Raw genomic sequence first — 26,928 nt, 5'->3', positions numbered from 1 at the left:
TGTGATATTTATATTGTGGCTGTGTTTAGTGTATCATTTTGGCCTTCCTCTGTGCACAGCAGTGTTTGTGGATGGAGGATGATGCATTATGCATGGATGTCACTGAAACGTGCCATTAAAGCAGCCTTATTTAGGAGTTGCCTGCTATCTTTGGGCTAAATAGGCTGTGAATATGATTACAAATATAGTAAAACACCAAAAGCTATGTGCTTCTGTCATACAGACCTACATGATCAACAACATTCACACATGCAGGAGTATATCATGTGAAAAGGGCAGAGACTGTTTTGTAAAGATCTTTTATTGAGGTATGTGGCCAACCAATGACTCTGGACTCTGGATACATCCAAACACATACTTTACATTTTGAAGTCTCAAAGGTGTGAACATGTGATGCTACATAAAACTAGACGCAATGCACGATAACAAATTGTTTACATGGGTAAAATCATAAATCCACCAATTTTCTCTAGGATGGTTGCTGCTATGTTATTCTCAGTTTTCTCCATCTCTGATATTTTTTGACTTTAGAAATATCTGACATACAAAGATAAGCCATCAGCCCGAAGAACTCCATGCTGAAGTGAAGTGAAGTTGCAGGTATATGATTGTTCAATACAACAGCTATCACTATGGAGGAGATACCTCAATAAAAAGGACAACTTATTAAGATGACACAAAATAAAGTGCTATTCTTGTTATTACAAGAAGATATTTCTCACAGTCTCTAAAGGCTTTCACATATATTGAAATGTAGACTAGAGAAGAATCATATTAGCTAGTTCTCTGCGCTCTGAAAGAAGACATATGAGTTAAATTATTTCATAATTTTAGTGCCATCATTGTACTGTTGCATTATTTGCTTCAATCATACATTTTCCTCATGTTCGTGATCTCTCACAAGTGGAGTGTGTCTCCCCTCTCTCTGGAACAAGGTGTTCTTTTAAAGAAATGCATCAAATTTGTTAAATGAGTAATGGATGAATGAATCGATGGAAGTCTAAACCATCAAAAGTGTACCTACATACGAAAAGAAAATGCCTTCACTTTATTTCATAACTGACCAGTCACATCAATAAAGAGAGGACAAGAGAGGCCAAACAGGGAGTGAAAGATGGAGATGACAGGCTGACATTTGATCAATGATGAGTCGTGCGCCCATGGGTACAACACTACCTGCATGCACACACTGACTCATAACGGTTCAACACTGATGTCATTCTTCTCACTGCACCTCTTCCTCCCTCTGTTTTCCTGTGTCTTCCTCCAAGCTGTCAGTGAAACTTAGACTCCTTGTCATGGTCAGAAAGATCCCCATTGTGTGTATTGCATTGTGTATTGCATGTTAAAATGCTGTGCAATACTTGCAATACCCGCTGCTGCTCTTCAGCGGGTCTATGCAGAGACCAACCCTTTTGATTTCTCCTGCATCACATTTGCTTAAAACAGTAAGACAACAAAATATAGACCATTGATGTTTCTGAGTTATCAACAACATACGTTACACCAAAGAAGAAATTCCTGGAAGTTTAAGTTCCTGTCTTATAGATTTAGTCTAGCAAAATTTGTTGAGTTGATCTTTCTGTGGACCATGGGGTCAACCATGATTGACTTATGCTCTTTTGCCGGAAATTAAAAGATGCTGATGCATTTTTTGTGTGATATTTTCATTATTTTATACAGAAAAAGTCGGGAAAAATGTTTTTGAGTTTCCTATGAAAAGATCCTCAGAGCCTCCAATTTTCCTTTGAAAATCTTCTAATTTCTGCACTCTAAAGTTGGAAGTTATAACTCAGCCTGAAACTCCTGAGGATTTTGGGATTGTGTGTACTCCTTTCATCTGATTCTCCGGTCTGTCTGAATGGAATTAACCTTCTCTGGCTGGCAGTGGTTGTCCTTGGCGAGTGCCTCATGTTGTGTACCAGTCTACATGAAGCTGATATCAGTCCCCAGGCCAGAGACCCTGACATGAGCAGATAGGGATGAGACATACAGAGTGGGTAGGAACAAGAAAAGGGCACTGACAGAAGCATCATGTTCCCATGACAGGACTCAGCCTCCTCCCACGTTGGTAGACGTCTTTTTGATGAGGAAAAACAAAATGTGAACCGGCATCCTGCAAGCATATTTAAAGCATTTTTGTGCACCCTTTGTCTAACTAAACATTGATTTTTGTATTGGAAAGATAAACCTACAGCAACACTAGACTGCTGAGAAACAGTTCCTTTCTAAGAGCAGGACTACCGCATAACTGTACACCCTATTAAACACTCTATTAAACACAGTAAACCCAATCAACTGGAAACCACGTGTTCATCGGGGGGCTGTGGTTCCAGCTCTTTGTAGAAGTGTGTGTTTTTCGTCCATCTGTTTGATTGTCCAGTTTATCTGTTTGGTTGAAGTCACTCAGGACTGGTTGGAGAGGCTGCGGCTGATTTTGTGCCAAGCGAAGGTTGGGGGAGGGATGATGCTGATAGTTTGAAGATGGGTGCATCCCAGGGAAGTAGAAGAGGAATGATGGTGATGTGCGCACAGAGGCTCAGATCTCCTCTATGGAGTCAGCTGGGACCAGCCCTCTCTTCTTCCCACTGCTCAGCTTCAGAAACACCTCGCCGTCTTCTAGCTTCCCCACACAGATCTAAAATGAGGAGACAGAAACTGAGTTTCTCTAATGTCTGTAAAGTAACAGATACTAGAATATAGGATTTACCTTTCAAAACTTCTTTCTAAATTTAAGGAATCTGACACATTACTATATCTTCAAGAACACAGTTGGGGGAATTGCCAACAGGTATATCCATTTTGGCAGAAAATTATGTGACTAAGTATTATAATTTTTCTCTTAATATGTGTGTGTGAAAGAACATTGCCAACAGAATGAATGAACATGCTGGCAGTAAATGCCAGTTGACTACAGTTATTCACCATCATTTATGTGTAGCATAGCTTAGTAAGGCATCTGGGCAAACAATTGGAATTTAAAAATACTATACTATATAATTAAAAAATACTAATGACATTTTTCTTCTTATTCTGTAATTACAAGAAAATTTTAATGTAAGCTATAGTGTCAGTGCACAGCTTCTTCTTGCAGCAGGAAACACAACAAGCGTTGGATGTGTGGGAACATAAATCATGGGTGAAAATAGTTTTAAAGTGATATGGTCTCATCAGTCAGTGCATCTTATTGCTGAAAGTCTGTAAAAACTGGATATGATGGCCTTATAGAGTTGACACACAGACACAGAGATCATTTTGGTGCCAATCCTTCCAATCACACCCTGACCAGGATGTACCCTGCCTCTCATGTGTGCTGGGATAAGCTCCAGCCCCCTGCAACTCTGCTAGTAGATGGAACCTCATCATCACAAACTAAATAAGGTGACAAAGGATTCAGGGCCCCAAAATTTCAGTGTAGTTCTTTTAGGAGTATAAACATAACTTAGAGTTAAGAAAGAAATAGAGCAAAATGAAAAGAAAAAGAGCGGAATAAGTCATTAAACTGATGATATTGGTGTACCTGTGATTCCCTCACGGCCATGTGTCCTCTCTCTCGGTTGCCGGGAAGGCCCTGGACAACCCGCCACACTCTCTCTCCTGGCCGGACCCTCTGCACAAAGTTGGCAGGGAAGAAGCCTACTCTGTCACCACTCTTGCCCTAAAAATCACAGGAGAACAGTCAGTCACCATTTGAAATATATCTGGGTGTCATGACGACTATTGCAATATAATATCAACTTCAAGTAATTTAGTAACATATTTAATGTTAATAAAGTACTGAATTAGTGTTACAGCTAGTTTTATTATGTGGCCACTGATTCATCGTGTGTGTCCCTATATATTAGTTTTTTAGGCCTGGCCATGTGTTGTACAGAGCTGATGATGAGCCAGATGAATGCCTGTTTTTAACACAGAAGTTCAGGCTGGCTTTCAGCGTTGTCATCCTCTATTAAAGATCCAGTGTATAGGATTTTGTGGCATCTAGCGGTGAAATTGCAGTTTGCGACCATTTGAATACCGCTCGCATCACCATCCCCTTTCAAGTGTGTAGGAGAAACTACGGTGGCTGCGAAAAATGCAAATGACCCTATCTAGAGCCAGTGTTTGATTTGTCTGTTCTGGGCTACTGTAGAAACATGGCGGTGCAACATGGCAACCTCCGTGGAAGGGGACCCGCTCCCTATGTAGATATAAGTGGCTTATTCTAAGGTAATGAAATCACAACAATTATTATTTTTAGGTGATTATACACTAATGAAAACATACTAAATATTATATTCCATTTTTGCCAATAGCTCCTCCTAAATGTTACACACTGGACCTTTAAGTCAATAGAAAGAAAGAGACATTTTCGTAGCCATCAGTTTCTCCATTCTGAATAGTAATGGGAAATTAAAAACAAAGTGAGACAAACAGCAACACACTTCCTCACATTTCTGTCTGTGCAGTGATGAATTATTGTGGCTGCAGAGACAAGTGTAGAAGCAACTTGAGAAGACAGAACACTACAATTACACAAATTAAGATAATAATTGATTTGAAATGGAAACAAGAAATTTCTTCACCTTAATGCCAAATTTGTTTTCCATGTATTTAAAGAACAGTAGCAGCAGTATGGCCCCTTGTTTGCTGGTGAAAACAGATGATGTTTGATTGAACCTCATTATGCAGCAATATTTCACTGTTTATCACCCTCTGCCTCAGGTGTTGATATGTGATTCAAAAGCCATACATTAGTAATGAACAGATGATTCACAAATTATACATAATTTAACGGTTCCTCGGAGCTGCAGTGTTGATTGTTGGTGTTTAATGACTGATTCACTTTAGGCTACATAAGTGCTAGTAAATATTGGTCCACTGATATAAGATAGACAGACTCTGCACTTCAGTTAAGTTTGGGTGCATCTTCCTTTTTCCGTGACTTCTGTCACATTTATTTCCATTGGGAATGAGTGAAGCTCATTACAGACTCAATAAAGACCACTTTGAGGTTGCAACACTAGTCAAGTTCATTTTGTTAAACCATTGGTAATTTTCAGAGGAAATTATGTTCTATTTCTGTCTGTGGCTGCCTGCATGTTTATGACAAAATGGAGCAGGTGCTATGCATTAAGACTTTATTTTAAAGACTTGAATTAACACATGCGCACAATAAATGCATGCACACACATTTCTGTACACTCAAATACACCTTATGCACACAATCACACACACACTTGCAAATGATTTATTACCCACCTTCCACCACTCTTCATTAGAGTCATCAGTGACCTGCACCCGATCACCGGGACTAGAGGAGATAAGACAAGAGAGAAGATGAAAAAAAGGAGGCATAAAAGGGGAGGTGACTGAGGTGGAGAGGAAAAGGGGATGGTGAGATGGGAGTGGGATACATGATTGGGAGATGAAGGGGGTGAGAGAGTGAGAGCGGCAGGCAAGAAAAGAAAAAAGAGTTGAGTGCGAGCACAAAAGATAACATTATCAAACTGCCACAGAAAGCTGTTGTACCCATGGTTACAAAGCTGTGGAGGTTTATATGTAGAGTCTTTGTGTCCCTCTGCAGAGGTGTCAGAGCAGCTGACACTAAAGTCATGAGGTCTACATGAAAGACGATTCTGTAGCACCTACTGCAGTGGTGAAGACTGGACGTGATCTGCAGCTAACCTGGCCTGCATGCTAATGATGTTACCAGTTTTTGATGAGACTTTTCTACACACACACACACACACACACACTCATACACAGTGTACCCACTGTCCTAGATACAGAGGGAGAAACTGCTGTCCCAATTGCACTTCTGTACGTTGCGTCTCCTGGGTGTCTGCTCTCACTACTGCCCTATATGATCATCGCTCACAAACACATACACACACACATAAGTTTGCACACAGTTACATAAACTTACCAACTAGGGTGAGACCCATATATCTCAACTTATATTGGCCATTTATTAAATATGAAACAATTATTCTGCTCACTGAGTTTTCTCCTAGGAGCACAGCTACTTAAAACCTAAATGTACAGTATAGTTTGGTTTTTGGATATATCAAAAAACTAATTCTAGTTGTTTGCCAGAGTGAAACAAACTCATTGATGCCTGGTCTGCATACAGTTTGAAGGTATATGTTGAAGAGTGTAATTAGCAAAGTGTAACTAACATGTTGTAATTTACATATTTTTAATGTCACTATCTTCCCATTTTGACACATATCAAATGTTACATCTTTCTGTTTCTGTGCACCCACATCCACGGAGGCAGAAACAGATGACAGTATGATGGTTTTGGATTTTGTGTTTTCTTTGAGTGAAAATGAAAACTGTTAACTGGTCGAGAGAGTAGAAAGTATTAAACCTTCAGCACTACTTTTGAGAGGAGCTGCTACTTGATCCTATCAAAATGTAGGACAAAAGCTAAACTAAGCTAATCTTACTCCACCTTCAAACTACAAACTTAAAATAGCAAAATACCCCCCCCAAATCAAACCCTAACCCTCCCAAATTTAAAAGTCCCACAAACCTACAGACCTTTTTCACAGCAAACATTATTGACTTATCATAGCAGGAAAAGCACAGGAGAAACAAATTTTGTTAACGATATCTCAGTTGCACATGGGAGAAGTTAGTCTTCAAGGCTTTCTGCCAGAAAGTGAAAGGCTTTAGGAAGTCAGGTGACATAGTATAAAGAACGACAAAGTCCATGTAGGGAGCAGGTCAGGGTGGATGGATAGGTCAAACACAGGACTTTCACCTAGGAGACCACGCTGTTTGTGTCCCGTGTGAAACAAAAAGTCAACGTTGACTTATTATTTTAACCCAAACTATGATCTTTTCCTAAACCTAACCAAGTACTTTTGATGCCTAAACGGTCGCAGTTTTGTTAGGTTCCGGCACCAAAACTACTTGGTTAGGCTTTCTGGCAGAAAGGCTTCAAGGCAAACTTCTCCCATGTGTGGCTCAGTTCCATCGAGTGTCCCAGTAAGCCACAGTGAGCCAGCATGCACAGTACCAGGACCCTGGAACTAGGTCACCTAAATGTAGTGCAGTGATTTTTAATGTTATCAATTACATCTGTGCTTTTCCTGCTATGACAAGCCATAATGTCTGGCCTCTCCTCAGAACTGTGGTAGTATATAGTCTGTGCTTGATTGACATCTTCATCACTCTCCTGTTAGTTGGGTTGCACCTGTTAGGGTGGGGCAACTTACACCTTTATCACTCTTATTAGTACAAGGTCTGTGTCTGAAATCACTCCCTAGTTCACTACTCCATGTATAGACACAAACTTTACTCTATAGTGAGTTATAAACTGAGATCCGGACACTTATAAATAATCATTATTTTGCGACATCAGGTGTAGTGTTACCTATTAATTTTCGCATCTATAAAATGTGAAGCATTGCATTGTGGGATTGTTAGCAGAAAGCAGTGTTCATGCCATGGACACTACTTTTTTGTTCCATTGTGTTCCATTGTTTTCAGGGCACTATATGGTGCATAGATTTCACAAGAGTTCTGATACTCAAATATATGGCAGAGGGTAAAAGTAGTGTACTGTAGAGCAAATGAAGAGCGATTCCAGACACAGCCAGAGATTTGGTGACCTTAATTACCAACATAGCTCCATTTAATCTGCCAGAATAACTGAACACACCTGTGTGGCTGTGCAGAGGTTTTAAATTTAAACAACGTAAGTGCTCATATTTTCTGTAAATCTGTTAATTCTGCATTTGTAGAATTAATGCATCCAGTGCGACATAACAAATTATATTTTTTACTTTTTCAAATGAAAATCATTAATTTAAGATTAAGATACTCTGTATCAGCACAAACTGCTGTCTGTTCTTGACTTCTGTCCATAATATTGTATAGTTTTTGTCTTCTGCAGTCCATACTGGTCAAAGCATGACAGAAGCACAGAGACACATAGTGCTTCCATTAGTTCACACATACTGTGCAGTCACACACACAGAGCCACAGCACAGATGGCTGTTAACAGTCCCATGGCTCTTCCACCTTTGTGAAAGCTGTCCCCTAACCATCCAGACACACCTACACACACATCCTGCCCTCATTTTACTGCTCTGTCCTTCCTTTCTTCTCTTTCCTCGTTTTCCTTCATCTTATAGAGCTTTAACTTCTATATGGACTTTGCTTCCTCCTCCTGTTTCTCCCTCTCTCTCTCTCTCTCTCTCTCTCTCTCTCTCTCTCTCTCTCTGCCTATGATAATCTTCAGCTCTCTGTCATCTCCCCTTATGTCTGTCCGCCCTTTCATCTTTCAGTTGTTCAGTGTCTTTATCCTCTCCCCTGCTGGGAACACAGCTCATGCGCTAGCTCTACAAGGGGACAGTGATGGGCTCCAAGTTTATAATTAGTCGTCCTTAAGGGCGCCCCAGAACCGTCCTCTGCAGATGGTGGGGACATTTTCATCCTGCAGGAACAACAGCCGGGGCAAAACACAGGGAGGGACAAAAACACAGACAAAGCAAATGCACTCACACACACACAAGAGCAAAAACACAATACCATACAAGCACTCCTGCATGTGCACACACATGGTTGTAAAAATGCCTGCATGTAGGCAGTCTGTTTGGCTTTTACTCACTGTAGTTCCAGGTCATTCTGTTCCTGAGGCAGAAACTTGTAGAGCGCTACATAGGTGTGGATGGAGTGAACTTCAATGCGCTTGGGCACCTGGACACAGGGAGACACAGGGAGGGGAGGTAGTGAGACAGAAATACATGCTTGAGGAAGAAAACAATAAGGGGTGACAGTCTGCACAGGGGGATTGAAAAGAGCGGTACCTTCACACTGCTATCCTCTGCAGGAGTCGGAACTTGGCCGCTGCTCTCGTCTTCCTCCTTCTCGATCTCAGTGTCGGGGACAGGGTCGTCTGGAAGTGGTGGGAATTTTTTTAGAAGGTGCCAGACACGCACGCACCCACACATATGCAATCAAGCATGTCATTTTTCACAACCAGACACAGTAAATCTCTCACACACACAGACAGACATGCACAGGTAAACACAACATATGCATAGACACACATAGGCATGGATATACAGCACATATGCATATCCACATGGAAACACAGACACACAGCAGTGTTTACCCCCTGTCTCCTGAGTTATCTCTTCCTCCATGCTGTACTGTCTCTGTTGACTCTCCTCACCTCCCTCCCCCTTATCAAAGAAAAAAATACAGAGGAAAAAATAAAATGTTAGCACCAGGATGTCATTTCAAAGTGGGAATAAAACTTTTTCTGCTCTGAATTATTCTGAATGTACACCACACAGATCATTTGTTGTCAGTGTTGTAAAAGGACCTGCATACATGACCTATGTACTGTTAGGTCATGTATGAAAAATGTTTTGGGGAGTTTGCACACTGGTTCACCTACATGTTTAAAGAAGAACAAAGAGACCATGTCATCCATTATTCTCCTCATAGATGTTACCCTGGTGCTCAATTATAACACTTTACCATATGCCAAGTTGGATTTACTGTAAGTAGGGGACTAGCATGACCTCAAAAGAGAGGAAACTTTTAAAAAGCTTTAAACTGAATTTTCAAGCAAAAGTTTGACATTTTGGGAAATACACTCATTCGCTTTCTGGCGGAGAGTTAGATGAGAATCTTAGCTTAGCTGGAAAACCAAGAAATAGTCCCGCACAAAAAAGGCAAATTGACTTTTTTACACTTTTTGTACAGATTAAGCAAACAAGATATAATATGTTAATTAGTTAGCTTTAGAGGTGCTGGTAGGCAGATTGTGTTACCTTCCGACAGACCCGGGCTAGATGTTTCCCTTGTTTCCAGTCTTTGTCCTAAGCTAAGCTAACCGTCTCTTGGAAGTAGCTTCATAATCACTGTACAGATATAAGAGTGATATCACTCTTCTCATCTCACTCTCCACCTGATAAGTGAATACACGTATTCCCTAAAATGTCAATGTCACTATTCCTTTAGAGCTTAATTCTTCATCCTTAGTAATCTTTAATGTTATCCAGCCAATTTTAATATAATTGCAGATGATTTGTAAATGTTTTATAAAATATGTCAGAACTATGAACTAGAGAGCATGTAGTGCTACAGATCACTGCACTACAGTATCTATGGTCTTAATGCTTCACAAGTAAGATAACCAATGGACCAATGTCGTCACTTTGTGACCACACCCCTGACCACAGGGTGATGATGCCATACCAGGCTGCGTGTTGGTGACTCTGACAAACTGCCAAAACTGGAGCGGCTCATCTGTGCCAAGGACGTCCCGTAGCGCAAGGCGGCATACACGGGGTCTACACGCATCCGCGCAGCCTCTGAAACCACACACACATTCATGAAACTCATGCAAGCACACACACTTATGTTCACTTCATTTACAAATACACGTAAATTATCCACGCAAAGACACAACTCCACACACGCTGGACTGCACACTGAGATTACACTGTACATCATTATTATTGTGCCAATCTGGAGGAACCAGAGGTTCTAAATATAACTGTAGTAACACAGTCAGTCCTGGACCAAAGTGACCCACTTTATATCTGAGAGGGGACAGCAGCCAAAAGTTAAGGAGACATCAAGACATTCCAATAAATCTACATGCTTTGATTTATTTATACATTTACTTATTGGCAAGAGATGTGTCTTAGTTTTAGTGCCTGTTAATGTATCTGGAGCTGTAGTTGTGTAGAGAGGGAATAAAAGATGAGATTTAAAATATGGAATTCCTCAGAAAGCCTTCATTGCTACATTTCATGTAGATGGCAGAGTATTTCTAAAGTTAGGAATTAGATTTTCTGCTCCTTTCTCCATCCAGCTCAACACGAGTCGCATGAAGGGCAGAATGATTTTTCTGCAGGGCCAGATGTTCTATGTGTGTGTGTGTGTGTGTGCCTGTGTCTGTGCAGGATGAGGTCGTGATGATTTGCAGTTTCATATTGAAGTCAGTGCCTCCATGCTCTCGTCAGATAGATGAAAAATTAAACAGGAATACTAAAAACAGAATTTCTGCAGCAAGAATATCTTCAGTGTGATAAGTATTTAAAGGTGATAAAGCTCATTTGTGTTTTAAAATGATTGTAGCAGTTTCAGTGAAGAAGGTATTTCTGCAAAGAGCAAAGGCTTCTTTCCTAAACTAGTCCTTCTGCCTTAATCAAAATGAAAATGAAATCCTTCTTTAACCTTAACTTTAACCTAACACAACTGTTGTTCTTGTCTAAATAGAGAAACAAATCATAGTATACATCATTTCAATTGGTATTTAATCAGATTTTATCGTTTTATCAGCATTTACTGTTATGTACTTCACTCTTGCAGTTATAGACTTTCACCCTCATAAATGAGGTTTAATATGAGACAATAATCTGATTTGCCAAAAGGCAGTTGACAGGAAATTACAGGGTCTGTCAGTAAATCCATCATAAAAATTGCCATCTAATATTAATGCACATAAACATGAGCTCAGTATTTTACCAAGACTTTTGTTAGCAATAATTATGAAGACACTTTGAAATGTGTGATTGTGAGTTTGGCAGGTTGCAGTCTCAGCTGGCCCTGGCAGAGTCCCAGGCGTCATGGTGCGGAGCTTGAGATGATAACAGCGCTGTAGGTTAATTGTACCCTGATTCCTGGATAGTACAAGGAAGTGACAGCTTGAGGTGCTAACCCTGATTCAGGGAGGCATACAGTCTGTGAGATGAAGGACTGTATCTACTGTGTACCTACACAGATGTATATCTAAAGGTATGGCATTCAGAGATGATGATGAAAGGAAGAACAAATTCAGGTACTTTTAGGCAAGTGAGTCTAAAACAGTCTGTGCTTGTACCACTGTGTTTTAGCTTTGAGCAGGTTTACTTGACAAAGAGACAATAAAGTGCCAAGGAAATGTCCGATTTGTTCACTTACATAAATGTATAGCAGTAAGTAAAAATGTGACTTGCATTCAAAATTTAATTTTAGTGGTTTTCTATGTGAAATATAGGTGGACGTTATGATACAGAGAGCTAGTTAGGACTTAGACTAATCATAAAATAGGGAAGCATTTAAATGTTTATCAAGCTTTAAACATGCAAGCTATAGTGCCAATAAAATTAATAAATTAATACCCTGCATCAATCCAAGAATATACAGTACAAATCATAAACAGAGATATAAAAACATAAACATTAGAACTTATAAATATTTATTCACATACTTTCAAGGTGCAGACCGTCCATCAGCCTCCAAGAGAGGCTGAATTTGTTCTTCCTCTTTATATTTTTCCACTTCATGCTCCTCGGTTGTCAGGTGAGATGGAGACAGTTCTGGTTTTATTACAGTACACGCACAAGCACACAAAAATCTAAAATTAAACCAAAAGGCTAGACAAGAGCAACATTACAAAACAAAAGCACATGAGACACATAGATAACAATGCACACGTGCACTCACTCAAACACACACACACACAGACAGTCAGGTATGCTCACCTTGGCTTGGTTGAACTTCCTTGACAACAGACAATTGGTCATTGATGAGCATCGGCGAGCTGAAGTTTCGCTTGAACGCTCCAGACTAATGGAGGACAGCAGAAAGCAGAATGATTCTTTTCAGTTTCCATTACTTCTTGTTTATAGGCTGAGCTGATGGGAAACTGGCTCCATGTAGTGATTTTATGATGTTAATGTAGTCATTTGAAAATCACTGAATCAGAAACATATCAAGACACACTGACAGACATGCGAGCCCACACACAGTGGTGCACATGCTACAGTAAAAGAGCTTATGTCTGCCATCGAGTCACAAACTAAAGCAAAATGTTAGCTCTCTTTGCTGCTAATTATGAACAATGAATTCACTCAGCCACTTACTTGCTTATGTGCACATGGCTTACACACAGGCATGGATATGTGATTCTGCGTGTCTGTGTGTCCACACAACTGCAATTTCACACTGAATTAAGCACAGTGTTTCAGCTGAGATATCAGTCTTTGCCTTGCAAATGAAGCACTCACTTTGTCACATTATGTTGAAGAGAGAAACTCTGTGTACCAAAGGCAATAAGTGACATCTTTGTTCCTGTAAAGATGCCCAGGTTCTGGTCTGACCTTATTTTACCTTTTGCTGCCCTCATAATTCTCCTACCGCTCCCTCTCTGTCTTTGTGCACCTCTATCAAACTGCACTGAGCCATCGTGAACAAAGTGCTCTTAAAATTTTGTGTGGCTCTCAGAAGGTCCTGCGTCTTACTGCATGCTAATGTCCCCCGCCCTGCACAAGAGGATAAACACAAAAGCTCTGTCTGAAATCACCCCCAATTTTCTGCCTGGTGCACTTTTCTCACCTTCTGCCATTGTCTTTCACTCAGTGTCTAAATTCAAAAGGCACACATTCCTACAATGGAATAAAAAATGCATCACTGTTTGTCAAAAAATCCACGATGCAAATGTTTTATCATTGGTCCTAAGGTATCTGAAATTTCAATTTTCTGATCACTATTGAGTGTTTTTAGTGATTTAGCGATTTTAGACACAGCTAAAGATCAAGTTGGCTTATAAATATGGATATTCTAGTCTTTTTGGCCCCAAAGGGAAAGTGCTGTGATTTATGGCTTTGTTTCAGCTGCATCAGCACTTCACATCTCTTAATACACATATACTGAAAAGAGTATCCTGTCCTTTACCATATGCACCTGTGTTCTGTCAACATTTTATCTTAAACTGCACATATGGTTGGTATATTAAGACTGAGTCTGCCCTCAGGTCAAGAATGTTCCAGTGTTTGTATGTCTGTGTGTTGCACTGGATGGTTGTGTGCAGTGATGTAATGTTAAAAAAATGTAAATGTGTTCATACAACTGCATGACATGCTGCTGTCCCTGAGTGATATGAGACTATTAACATATTTTTGCATTTACTGAAAACCTGTACTCAACTGCATGAAACTCCCATTTTTGTTCTTCTCAAAAATAAGAAGAAGTTTAATTTAAACTGTACTTATGACTATTCCACAAAACATATCAAATTAATTTTGATGTGCAGGTAAAATTTTGAGTGATCCAGGAGTCCAACCAGTCCAGATTTATGGTTAAGTTACCATGGTAACAGTGTTTCTGCTCAGGTTATTCAAATCATGATTGCAATTCAAACTGTTATTGTTGCTGGTGTTTTTATAATGTGGCTATTAAAGCTCTCTGGGGAAAAACTGAAAAATAGGAGGTCAGACTGGTTTGAGGAAGAGAAACTTGTGTTCTTAGTTTTCTCACATTTTTATTCTCTTCATCAATTTAAAAACGATTTGGCTTCCTCTTTAATCAAGATAAGTTGTTGTTGAATATATCTTATGTGGTGTCCCAATTTTAATTGCTAAGGACTTTTTTTGCAACAAAATTTAAGATATTCTTTGTAGCCTCAAAATGTACTTGAGATCGAAACCACTCTCATATCTGTCCGTTAAATATGAAGCTACAACCAGCAGCAGGTTAGCTTAGCTCAGCACACAGAATGGAAACAGAGGGAAACAGCTCACCTGCTAACCTTCTGTTTGAAGGTAACATCCGCATAGCAACTCTAAAGCTCAATAAACACGTTGCACTGTAAATTTGTAAGGGGATTATGTGCCATACAACTTCTTGGCTAAGGAGTAGTTGCCAGACAATCAGCAAAGACTGCAGGAAGTAACTGGCTGCTGGCTGAGATGCTTTATGTAACTGGATACTGGTCTCAGATAGAAATTCTTTACCAGAAACTGGAAGCGATTTTTTATATTTCTAGATTGTTTGAAATTAACAGAGGAAGAACTGGTTAGTTACAGCCACCATGGCTGAAAGACCGGATAACCACATACACAAACTTCTTGAACAGGAAAAACAACAGCACCAAAAACTTGCCAAATTTTAAAAAAAGATAGTCATTTCACAGATTACAAATAAAAAGCTGAGCAAATCAAGACATTCAGTCCGTGTCTATGTTGAGAACAACTACCAATGTTATACACAATGGCAACATCAAATTCTGTGAGTGTATTCGCACCTTCCCATGACATGGCTGCTGTGATAGTTCTGAGGTGCACCACAGGTGAGCAGCCATCTTGCACGTTTTACACCGCAGAGCCTGTTTGGAGTTTCCTGCAGAGAGGGACAGAGATGAAAGAATGAGAACAGATGATGCAGACATGGAGGCAGCCACAAAAAGAAATACACAGCAGACTGCAGATCTGCAACAGGCAGAAAGTGCAAACAAACCAAAGTGGCCTTCAGATCATATGAGCAGGTTTCTCTCTGCCCAGGTAGAGTGTAATCAAGATCTGTCGCAGTTTTATCAAGCTGCTCGCGGAGCTGACACTAACAACTTCATAATCAACAGTTGCTCTTCTAAAACAACCTGGAGAGATTGGAAACCAGCTGGAGATATTTCAATCATAATCAATTTGAGTCATCTTGCTTTTTCATCTTTGTTTTCAAGTGCTTCAGTGATAAAAGCCTCTGAGTATTAAGATGTTTTCTCCTTATTTGTTTAATGAGAAATCCTCTGTTGATTGTTGAATGATTTTAACAGTTAAGGAGTTTAGTCTCTTTCTATTCTTCAAATTAAAGATAAATAGATTTCTGGATTTGTTGTAGATGAGGAACAAATCGACAGGTCTGGTATGAAGCAGAAACAACAATCAAACAAATTGGATGGCTTGATGAAAACACTGCTTTTACTTTGAAGAGAAAAAAATGGATTCTACTTCATCAGCTTAACAAAGAGATAGAGGCTGGACTGTGTTTGGGGGTGTTTTGAGGAGTACAGCTAGAATGAGGTGATGCATTGCATAAATAAACTCAATGCATGCAAAAAAAAAACACCAAAAAACCCCCAGCTCAGGTGCAAAAGCAGAGGAGCAGGTTGGAGTGCGTAATCAATCATAGTGACAGGAAGTAGATTTAGCAGAAATACTAGCAGCGGCTAGTAGTTCATGCAAGCGGCAAATTAGGGATAAAAGCACTCACACATCTGCACCACAGCAATCCTTGTTAATCTAATGGTTTCTTCACAGCTAGACACTGAGAAAGACATAAAGTCCAGATTTGAATCTAATTTTCCTTAAATGAAGTAGAACAAAATCAGCCAGTGAGGAGAGATCATTTTAAAAGTTTCTTCATCTGTTTCAGGGAGTTTTTCCTCGAAACAAGTGACTCTATTATGTTACCATACCTTTAAAGGAATAGTTTGACATTTTGGGAAATACGCATATTCACTTTCTGGCAGAGAGTTAGCAGGGGATTAAACACACAAGATATAATGTGCCTCTATAAAGAGGTGCTGGTAGGTGGATTTTATTATGGTTGAACAGAGCATGCTAGCTGTTTCCCCCTCTTTTCAGTCCTTGTGCTAAGCTACATTAACCATCTGCTGGCTGTAGCCTTATATTTAACTCACAAATGTGAGAGTGGTATTGATCTTCTCATCTAACTCTCCACCAGAAAGCCAATAAGCGTATTTCCCAAAATGTCGAACATTTGCTTGAAGGAGTTGTATACTCCTAAATCCTGCTGTAGTGATAAAACATTGGTCCTACATAATAATGTTAAATGTCTTTAGCACAATAGGTGATGTTTTCTCCATAAAATATTCTCCAGTTTGCACTAGATGGGATGCCACATAAACAAAGATAGGGAGAGCAGAAATCCTGTGAAAACTGCAGCTGCAGGCTTGAAAAAAGCAAAGAGAGTACATTGAGCACCTTACCCACTATCATGTGCTTGCAGTGCTGGCAGTTGGTGGGCTTGCGAAAGACATGGTCCTGGAAACAGTGGGTAATCTGAGGTCGGGGAGGCTTGGTGGGCAGTGATGGGGAGAGGCTGAGAGAAGGGGAGTGGGAGGAGATGGAAGGGTTGGGGCTGAGAGATGGTGAAATGGATGGTGAGCGGTCGCTGACAAGAGGAGAGCCAGGCAGCAGTGGAGGAGAAGGAGGTGGCGGGTCAGTGATGAAATCCGGGGGCAGGCGAGCGTCACTGTAGGACCTTTGGAAGAAGTTCTCTACGCTTTTGCTGCGCATGATGGTCTTGAAGGACAGCGAGCGTTTTAGTCTCTGGAGCTGCACACACACACATTGACAGAGACACAGAGGATTCACTAAGAATACAGACAAGATAAGCAAAAATGCTGTGCCACAAATAACAAATGTCCAATACACCCTCAGGACAGCACAGGCAATATCCCAGCATCCATAAACACCACACTCTGCTCTGATCTGTACACCATGGGGAAAGAGGGTGACTCATGAAATGCAATATCACCTCATAAGGAAACAACACATTAATAGCAAAGCAATCTGTATGTTCCCTTCAGTGAGACCAATTATATCCTTCGGACAGTCACATTTAACAGGGCAGCTTGTGCATTTGGCCCATGGTTAAACAAGATAAGCCTTTTCTCTTTGAGAACACCCACAGCCATACATTGAGGACTGCCATGTGTAAATGGCATTTCCTTGGTAGTGGTGGCAGGGGGTAATTGCAATGAACTGAAACAAGACAGTTTACACAGCCTTGTCATTTATCAATAGCCTATCTTCAGGGCTCTTAATCTGATGGAGTCTGCTAATTGGACCGTTTGACCCTACCACAGGTTTGAACTAAGCATACAGGGCCGATGGATCCCTCCTCACAGGGCCAAACTCACATGCCTAGAACATGTAACAATATCAAATTGTATGTGCCCTCTCTCATGTATATTGACATAATGAGCTGTGCTTTTATCTTACAAGCTGGACTGACCAAACAGTTGCTGCATTTCAAAAGCCGAACAGATGACAAAAACCTCACTTCAGCAACTGTCAGGTCTGTAAGCTCTGCTCTCTGCAGCCATCTACCATTGATTAGCTAGATAAATGCACAATTTCCTGACATTTTCATCCGGCTCTGTGTACTGATGATGATGCCAGTTTCCCAGGGGATAGGCGGCCATTTGTTACCCTGACATGCAATGGCAGCGGGAAAGCAGTGTGAGGGCGTGGTCATGTCGCTGGGGAAGAATGGATCAACACAGACAGACAAGCAGACAGATAATCAGTAGGCCACAGACACTCTGTGTGCACATGCTCTGTCTGTCAGCCTTTCTGCACTTGCTCTGCTCAGCGCCAAACATAATCACTTTACAGGGACATGCTGTTTACAGCACCACGCGTCTGGGAATAAGATATGAAAACAGTTTGTCTATTTGATTTTGTGTTTGTGGGGGACACATGGAGGTAGAGCACAAGAAACAAAAGTGTATGTGTTACTTAGTGCAAGTTTTCACAGTCCATATGCTTCCTGTAAATCTCAAGCTTGGGTAGACTAATACACTACATTATATTGCTATTAAAGCTGTGGGTGCAAGAAAATATTGTCAGCCTGACTCATGTCCTTGACTTTGAGTTCCAGTTTTTACTCTCTGGTAGAAGATTCAGAATTCCTCAGTGTAATCTAAAGCACTGCCAGCATTCATTTATATCTATGCTTGTAGATGCTTGGGATAAGTGGACTGGATGAGATTGTTTAGTATGTTATGTGGATGTGTGTGTGGTTTCAATACATTGCACATATTTAAGGTTCTTGAATTTGTTTGTGCTGTATATGTATTAGATTTCTTTCTGTAATTAGGGCTGATTTACAACACAATGATGTCCAAGTATGTCATTGCCTTGTCATTACTAGTTGAGACTAAGTTCATTCTTAACCTTGGAAACTGCAGTTGATAAAACAATCTCACCACAAGGTCCATTTGTAGCTGTTCTGGAGTTCACTTAAAATAATACTCCACCGATCTAGCATTGCACTTCTATAACATTGTCGGACTCACAACAGACACAAAAAGTATCAAAATCGATAGAGATACAACCAGAGATACAACCAGAGATATCATCTTCTTTATTGCACGCATTCTTCTTCCTTGTCAAAACCTGATGCCTACTTTACCCACAATGCAACTCGACCACCGACAGTTCAGTTGCAGTGTGTTATGCTTGTAGCGGCTAATGTAGGAAATGAGGAGCGGGAGACCGCAATCTAGTAACCTCACTTATTTCTAACTCCACACTCCCAGATTATTTTCATTTTCAAACTTCTAGTCTTCAGACCCAACTGACGCGGACTCAACTTTAAGGTGCTGAGAAAAATGGAAATTTGAAATCTACAATTTTATTGGGCAAACTCCATCTGCTGATAAAGCTGATGAAGATTGTGTGTGAGCTCCAGAAAGCTAAAAACGGACGTTGTGGTGAGATTGTTTTGTCAACATTCATTGATACTTTATAGAGTGATAATAATAATGATCTAATGACCCTTTATGACTTACTCATTTCTGCAGTTATAAATGTTAGTAAGTCATTAATGAAGAGTCAGAGATTTCTCACTCTCTAGTAAATCATCAAGATGAATTGAAGAGCTACAGCATGTTAGGCTGGAAGAGGATATACACCAGCCAAAATAATTTTTCACAAATTCTTGCATCACAAATGTTGTTCTTATTACTGATTTATAAAACATTAACAAACAATCTATTAACCATTGCAACCTATAAACTCTTGGAAGGTGGTATGCACGTTTTCTGTGCAGCATCGGTCTCTGATCTCTCAATCAGAGCAGATGAGTGCTGGCATAACAGCTCCAGCTAGAGCACATGTCTCAATTACAGCTAATCTAATCATCTGTCAGGTTGTGAGCCTAAAAAGCATTCCCGTTAGCTTCTATTTGAACAGTAGCTGTGAGCGTCATACTTATGAGTCAAAGCCAGTGTGATACCGCGTTTGATTTGGGTCATCAGTCTCCACACAGTCTCCATTCATGTGCATTATGTCACATGAATTTCTGTGACAGGTGAGATGCCGATGTCGATGAAGATGAGTCAGCGTGAACGGAGCTTCTCCTCAGATGATACCCAGGTTGTGATGTATGATTTAGTTCCATATGTATTATTGATTCCCTGCAATTTCATGACAATGAAAGTAAGTACTTAGTAAAGCCTTTCAATTGCCAAAGAGACACTGGGTTTGGTTTAGCTTGCTGATGTTTCTCTCTCAACAAATGATTCATATAATTCACAAATGACTCACAATGCCAAGCAAAATGCATAACATTGCCCTGATTTACACGCACTTGCACAGTCAATGTTCTTCAACAGCACCAATTACACTTCTGCAGACCAGATTTTGACGCGTTGCCTGAGCGAACCTGTAAAAGCCCATAATTCTGAGCAGTCATAATTCAATTTTAAAGCTTTTATTTCATCCGAATATGTGGCTCTTCCTCACTCCATCAGAATTTAATGGAGCCAGGGGCCAGACTGAGATATATATGGGACGCTCCAGCCTGTCCAGAGGTCAAGACTGAACAACAAAGGCTTGGTCCCACTGAGAATGTGACTATAAATATAGCTTGTTGCTATAATGTGTTTTAGTGTGGACTGTTTCTGATTCACCCAGTAGAGAACATTTCAAATGGAAAAATTTAACTCCAGCTGTGTCTTTGTTTAAAGGCTGTAAAGGTCAAAATATACACTCTCAAGTTTTAACAGCGTGGAATTTCGTGAAAAGGTCTTGTTGGTGGAGTCTGCGTTACCCAATTTTTTTATTTTCCTAAAACCAACGATCAAACAGTCATATCAATTTATATAGAGACTGGCCAGGTGTATACAACAGATAGATTTGTGCTAATTCTTTTCTCCAATTTCCTCTTATTCCTACCTCCACCACTAGCCCTGTTCACTCCTGAACTGTGCCAGTCACCTCTGTGTTGACAGCAGCAGAAGAGAGGAAGAAGTGCAGCAGAAATTGGGGAAAAAACAACCACGTGCATGTACGTGACCTTTAAATGCAATAATTTACTTTCTGTAGACTGTAATTTCCACTTTAAAATTCTCCCCAGCTTCATGCCTCAGCTTTACGGCTAGTCACTGTATAAAAAACAATTTGTTTTTTTTTGCCATGTTGGACGTCACAGTGTCCGACCTTGTTCTAAGTGAGGATATTTCAGCCTTAAAAAGGATAACACCTGTGTAACCATGTTGTGAAAGACACATTTTCCTGGCTCAATCCAATTCTAGGTCATCAGTGGAATATGTAGTTTCAGAGGAAATTATCCCCCTGAAGTACCAGGCACATGATGTATTTAGGGATATAATTATTTACATCTTTGCTGTGTGGCCTCAATTGTTTTGGGTAGGTGATGTAAAACTGAAATAAGGAGACAAAAAATAGTCGTAACTAAAAAGAGATAAAAGGTAGTTCATTCTGGAATGACAAAACATGCCAAAAATCACAGGCAGAGACCACAAAAATAGCACATACTGAATCAAAAAATGTCTGAGCAAAGCTTGCAAACAGCTTTGGTCTTTATCATTACAAGGAGGGTATGTGAACCAGTTTTACATCGGAATATTCCCCAGCTTGGTTAAAGTTTGTTATGCATGCAGATGCCGCCTGGCAGATTCCCGCTTTGAATATGAGATAAGAGAGGCATAATCACAGGCTGCTTCCATCGTTCTGGTCCTATCACACATGCATGTACACACACAGCACACACAGTCAATCATGTGCTTGCTCATACACACTTCTTTCCCCCTCTATCTATGATTGTTTAATGGACCAGAAGCTCTGTGTGAAATAGTAGCGTGGATTACAACCACTTTCAGCTAACCCTGTCGTGAAGCTTTGCCCTGGCAACTCATCATCCACCAGTTTTCACTCACCCAACACCCCAAGCAAAACACAATGGCTATCAGTTTGAGATGGGGGGTTGGGGTCTGCCATTTCTGAATGAGTATCGACAAACAAATGTCCCTAACAGATACATTTCTTCGCTTGTCAGCCATAAACAAATAGATACAGCCAAGTATCTTTTTAGCTACTTGTAACCTTCTAGTCTCACAGCTCACACCTTTCACTGTTGTGTCACATCAATAAACATCACAGCAGTGAAGGTGTTACATTAATTAATGAAGACCTTGGCCCACTTCAGTCTCCCTCTTCGATGTACTCTCCTGCTCCCATCACTCAAATCTGTGTCACCCCCTTTCATCTGAAGAGAAATTAAAGTGATAGTTAATGAGATATGAAGAGAACTTAAAAGTATGGGTGGTTTCAAAGAGATGATGGAAGATTAACTCAGTGGTAAACTTTGTAGTTTAGAAATGGCAGCATAGACACCAGAAATCATTCATGTGTACCCTGTAGATCATTAGCAACACTTGAGCATTCACTATGCTGCGTGACTGCAGATGACTACAATTAACGCTGTCCTGTGTAAACAGGTGTACATGATAAAAACCAACCGACTTTTATTATAAATGATGACTCTGCCTCTGCATCATGAGTGTCAGAGACACACCTTCTTTACCAATGTGCTGACAGACGCCCTGTCGCCATATTTGATGCTTCTGTCAATTTTTCCTGCCCTTTTATCTTTAAATGGATAAAAAGAGACTTTCATGAGGTGTCTGGTTTTAGCTAAGCTAGCAGCGTGGCTGTAGGGATGGCAATGTCCATCTGTCCATCTGTCAGTTGGCTGGTTGGTCGATCAGTCGGTCAGTCCACCACTTTGGTCCAGACTGAAATATATCAAACATTATTAGATGGATTGCCATGACATTTTGCACAGGCATTCATGGTCCCCAGACGATGAATCCTACTGACTTTGATGATCCCCTGGCTATTCCTCTAGCACCACCAGCAGGTCAAACTTTTCACTTATTTTGTGAAATATCTCAATATCTAATGGATGGATTGGCACAAAATTTTGTAATGTGATCTGATCCCTTAACTTTTCTTCTAACGGATCAAAACTTCAATTTTGATTTAATTCCCATCTGCCAGTTTTGCACTTTATGTTGAGTACCACTTAACAAACTAAACTAAGATAGCTAACATGGTAAACATTATACCTATCAGCATGTTAGCATTGTCATTTTGAGCATATTAGCATGCTCACATTAGCATTTAGCTCAAAGCAACGCTGTGCCTAAGTAAACTAGACTAAATGTCCTCACAGCCATGCCAGCAGCTCTGTGAGGACATTTAGTCTAGTTTTTCTGATATTGGTATTATTATATAGCAAATGTTTGTAAAATCACATACAAAAGTGATATTCAATCCAGTGTTGCAATGAACAGTTTTGCCACTACATCAGACAAAACTGTTCAATGTGTAAAAACTTCAATACTCATTTTGTTAATTTTGTTTGATACAAATTGCATGGAATTTCAAAATTGCACAGCAGAATTGTGTAAAAGTATAACACGATACGATCCTCACAATATGTTTCACCAAAAGAAAATAAATGATGATACTGAATTATTGCCCAGCTCTAACAGCATATAATTGCAACTGCCAGATAGGGACCCCTCTCTATCTCCCCCATGTCACTTACACCATCTACTCTTGGATCTCTAATGAAAATGCCAGAAAGAGTAGAAAACACCAGCATTTTTTAAATTGCTTAAGCCGTTTTACTTTGGATTAAACTACCATCACTTAACATATTGTGTGTTCAAGTGTTAGTATGAAGCACCAGAGTGAAATGTCTCCTTCACAAAACAGCTAGACTTGGCCACAGACTGTATGGTCACGATTACTTGTCATTCAGCTTTGGAGCTGTGACAAGTTCTCATTTTCACACTGTAGGTAATGCCAGTCACCTTTTATCGCTCAACTGGCTGTGTGTGTGCTTAAGTGCTGAAGAAGAATCCAAAGGGGACACATGGATGAATTGTGATATTCTCATCACACAATTGGCAAGCTGACAAATGGGCCAACCTCCCAAAAACATGGTGTAGGGTATTATTTTAAGTCTTATAGTCTTATCTCTGTGGTCAGAGATTGTCCTGTGCACTCATCTTGGAGAAAAAGAGGGTTACCTGTGCACTTCCATCACAGAAAAGGCTTCCAAAGCATCAACAGTCCTGAGAGATCAAACAGCTCTCAACAAAGAGGGCCACTATTATGCTGATGATTGCTGCTCAGGCATCTCATGCTCCACCACTCACATTTCTGCCAGCCTTGGCAATAGACCACAGTACATAGTTGGAAGCCAGGGAGAAAGTCCATGCTTCATTTCCTTTTAATTCTCTGGCACTGTTCCCTCTGTTCCTGATTTCTAATATCCATCTTTGTGGGAAATTTGCTGCTGGTGGATTTCAAGGAGCATCTGTCCCTCCCTCTCTCTCCCTGTTATCCTTATCTAATTAAAAACATCATGGACACATAGCTATGTGTCTGATTAGATTCCTTCAAAAAATTTACCCTGTGGCAGATTTGTTATTTTATTTTAGGAATGGTCTTGATTAAATGTTTAAAATAGATATGGGTGGAAAGTTGATGTGAAGGATTTTCCATCTCCTGGGACCACACCTGTGCATATCAGAGCCAAGATGACATTAACTTCAATATTCCCCTAAAAGATTCCTTAATAGACTCCTATCTGGTTGCAAATTCACATTGACCCTCCAGTGGCAGGGAGCTATTGAATCGTGAGTATTTAAAGGAAGTTCAAAATATGTTACAATTAACCTTCAACAAGTGCAGCTTCGATCGATTGGGAGAGCAGATGGAGTTGAGGAACCAGGCTGGTGATTGAAGTTTGTGGTATAAATGGTTGCAATGTGGTTAAGCTGGAGCAGCCAATGAACCATGTGAATACCAATCAGTCCTGCTTGGCACAGAATATCGCCCAACTTCCTATAGCAGCAGCTGGTAAGGAGTGGGGAACTGGAGTGGACCACACTGGAGAGAGTGGTTATAAAATGATACGCAACAATGCCGTCTTTCATGCTTCTCACAGAGGACATAAAATATTTTGATGAAGCACAGAGGCAATCAGCTGGTGAAGTATCTGACTGTGCTGCGCAGGAGTGTCACTTGGCTTCAAACATGTCCACAGCATGTTGGTGTTTTTGCGTGGGCAGCGAGAAGAGGCATGAGGTGGAGACAAAGACTCTGAGGGAAAGTTGTATCAAGTGTTTGGGCCTAATGAATCAAGTGTCCTAAAAGCCTTCCATTACAAAGCAGGCATTGAAAAAGCTTTCACAGCTCCTGCACTTCAAGGCCAGCCCTTGAAATTCCTTGTTTACAGAATCAAGTCAACAAATTAGATGGAATCATAAGAACACTTTGTAAGGACACTTGAGGCTCAGGCAGGCTACACTGTACAGTAAAAGGATCTAGTTCTGCATATTAGGCACAAAATGCACAAATAAATAAATGTGGCCATTAATGCTTATTGCAATATAAACTTCTTGCAGTGTAGAAGAAAAGGTTATTTGACACAGTGAGTGCAGCAATGTGGGGAAAAAAGTATGACTTTGTCAGTAATCACCAAAAAGCTATAATTACCAAAAATAATGTCTGAAAAGTATTGATTGTAACCATTCTTCTATGTACATTATACTTAAAATACATATTATGAATTAATACCAAACATAAATCCCCTTGGAGTGTGTGTTTGTGTGTGTGTGTGTGTGTGTGTGTGTGCAGGAAGTGCGTTTGGATAGGCAGAGAAAGGTGGAGACAGAGTGACATCAGACATTGCGTGTGAGGTTACATAGTGACGCAGTCATGACGAATACAACTGCATTTGTGTTGCGAAGTATTGTCATCAATATTACATAAAGCGGTGGAATAATACAGGAAGAGGAATACAAAACAGAAAAATTCTTATTCCCCCTGCAATCATTTTGCTTTCAGTATGTGGAAGAAACTGATCTGCGAAGTTCATTGCTTGAATCCGTGTGTATTTCTCCTCGTTACAGAGATTCGATTATGAAGTGTAGGCCAGGTCATTAGAGATGAGTGTACTTAGTTTACGGAACAAAGCTCAAAACTGTGGGTACTTGCCTTGGATGTCATCGGTTGGATGGACAAGGTGCTTGGAGAGCGCTGGAGCTGCGGGTCACTCTCCATCTCATTGTTCTCAGTCATCATTGATACAGTGATGGAAAGAGTCGTTCAAGACTCAAACAATAAAAAACTTTTAACTCCTAAAACTGTGTCCAGTCGATAGAAAACCTCTGGCTTTAGCCATACAAAAGCTTGACAAAGTGTGACAGATCCACATCACAGGAATTTGTGCGCACTGCGAGGTGGACGCCTTATTGCCATTTGTTCTCCACACCAATTGCAAGCTTATAGTTTGATTAAACAGTTTCTAAACATACACACACACCAGCTGATTATATTTCGCTCATACCATGCAAGGACAAGCATTCAGGAAAAGGTTGAGCCTCGCGTATGGGTTATTGTATTGTCCCTTGTTGCGCTCCAATGTGGCCAAATTCCGTCCTACAGTTGCAAAAAAGGTTCCAATCAGCAAAACATCGATGTGGAAATTTCAGCTTCATATGATTAGATCCAAACAAAGTGTGTGCTGTGGAAGGCACTAGCTAGGTGTAAATCCATAGCGAACTGTGTCCTTCACCACTGCACAGACTTAAATGTAAACGCAATCTGAGGCACGCCTTCCCGTGCGTCTGAGGCGCATGATTTGGGCAATTTTTACAACTCTACCAGGATTCATTTAGACGAAATCAGGATTGACAGTGGTGGGCGGGGGCTTATTTTCAGCCCACATATAGAATATCTCACAATTCGCAAGCAGAGAGCTGATTTTCTCTTTGAGGTGACGAGTGTTTGTAATAAAAGCAGGATGTTCCCTCTTCATTTTGCCGCCTGGTCCCTGCATTTCTTTGAGTCAAAGCTGCACAGTGCACCTGTCTAATTCTATTGTGTGTGCAAATCAAAATACTTCTAAACGGTAAGTGTAACTACATAATTGCAACTAGTTCCAACAGGTCAATTAATGATACCGTCTGGAATTTATTAAAAATTCACACATACCACAGATACAAGTACATATATAGCCTATAAAGACTTGTGTCTGTCTATAGTGCATAGGCTAAAGGTGGTTTAGATCACTATAAAG

General features: G+C 40.3%; 1 protein-coding gene across 2 annotated transcripts; it reads right to left on the bottom strand.

Moving 5' to 3' along the window:
* Window positions 1-283: 283 nt before the first annotated feature.
* Window positions 284-26,499, bottom strand: LOC122869343 (SH3 and cysteine-rich domain-containing protein 2-like). Of its 2 annotated transcripts, XM_044182257.1 has the most exons (11): window positions 25,845-26,499; window positions 16,724-17,072; window positions 15,023-15,117; window positions 12,483-12,567; window positions 10,207-10,322; window positions 9,113-9,182; window positions 8,805-8,893; window positions 8,606-8,694; window positions 5,242-5,293; window positions 3,521-3,658; window positions 284-2,638 (listed from the first exon to the last, which is right to left on the bottom strand). In XM_044182257.1, exons 1-11 carry the CDS (start codon window positions 25,929-25,931, stop codon window positions 2,540-2,542), a joined length of 1,269 nt encoding a protein of 422 aa, XP_044038192.1. In that variant the 5' UTR covers window positions 25,932-26,499; the 3' UTR covers window positions 284-2,539. The 2 variants fall into 2 exon arrangements, with proteins under 2 accessions (XP_044038192.1, XP_044038193.1); XM_044182258.1 differs by lacking the exons at window positions 9,113-9,182; window positions 10,207-10,322 and having other exon boundaries at window positions 25,845-26,498.
* Window positions 26,500-26,928: the final 429 nt, after the last annotated feature.

Source organism: Siniperca chuatsi, linkage group LG21, assembly GCF_020085105.1.
Source record: "Siniperca chuatsi isolate FFG_IHB_CAS linkage group LG21, ASM2008510v1, whole genome shotgun sequence".
NCBI lineage: Eukaryota > Metazoa > Chordata > Actinopteri > Centrarchiformes > Sinipercidae > Siniperca > Siniperca chuatsi.
The sequence above is the reverse complement of the archived record's forward strand: the minus strand, read 5'-3'. Positions and strand labels throughout refer to the sequence as shown.

Coding starts and splice junctions, on each gene's coding strand:
- LOC122869343 (XM_044182257.1), bottom strand. CDS start 25,931: ATGATGACTGAGAACAATGAGATGGAGAGTGACCCGCAGCTCCAGCGC. Junction 17,073..25,844: donor TCCAACCGATGACATCCAAG/GCAAGTACCCAC, acceptor GTGTGTGTGCAG/CTCCAGAGACTAAAACGCTC. Junction 3,659..5,241: donor CTAATGAAGAGTGGTGGAAG/GTGGGTAATAAA, acceptor TGTGATTTTTAG/GGCAAGAGTGGTGACAGAGT.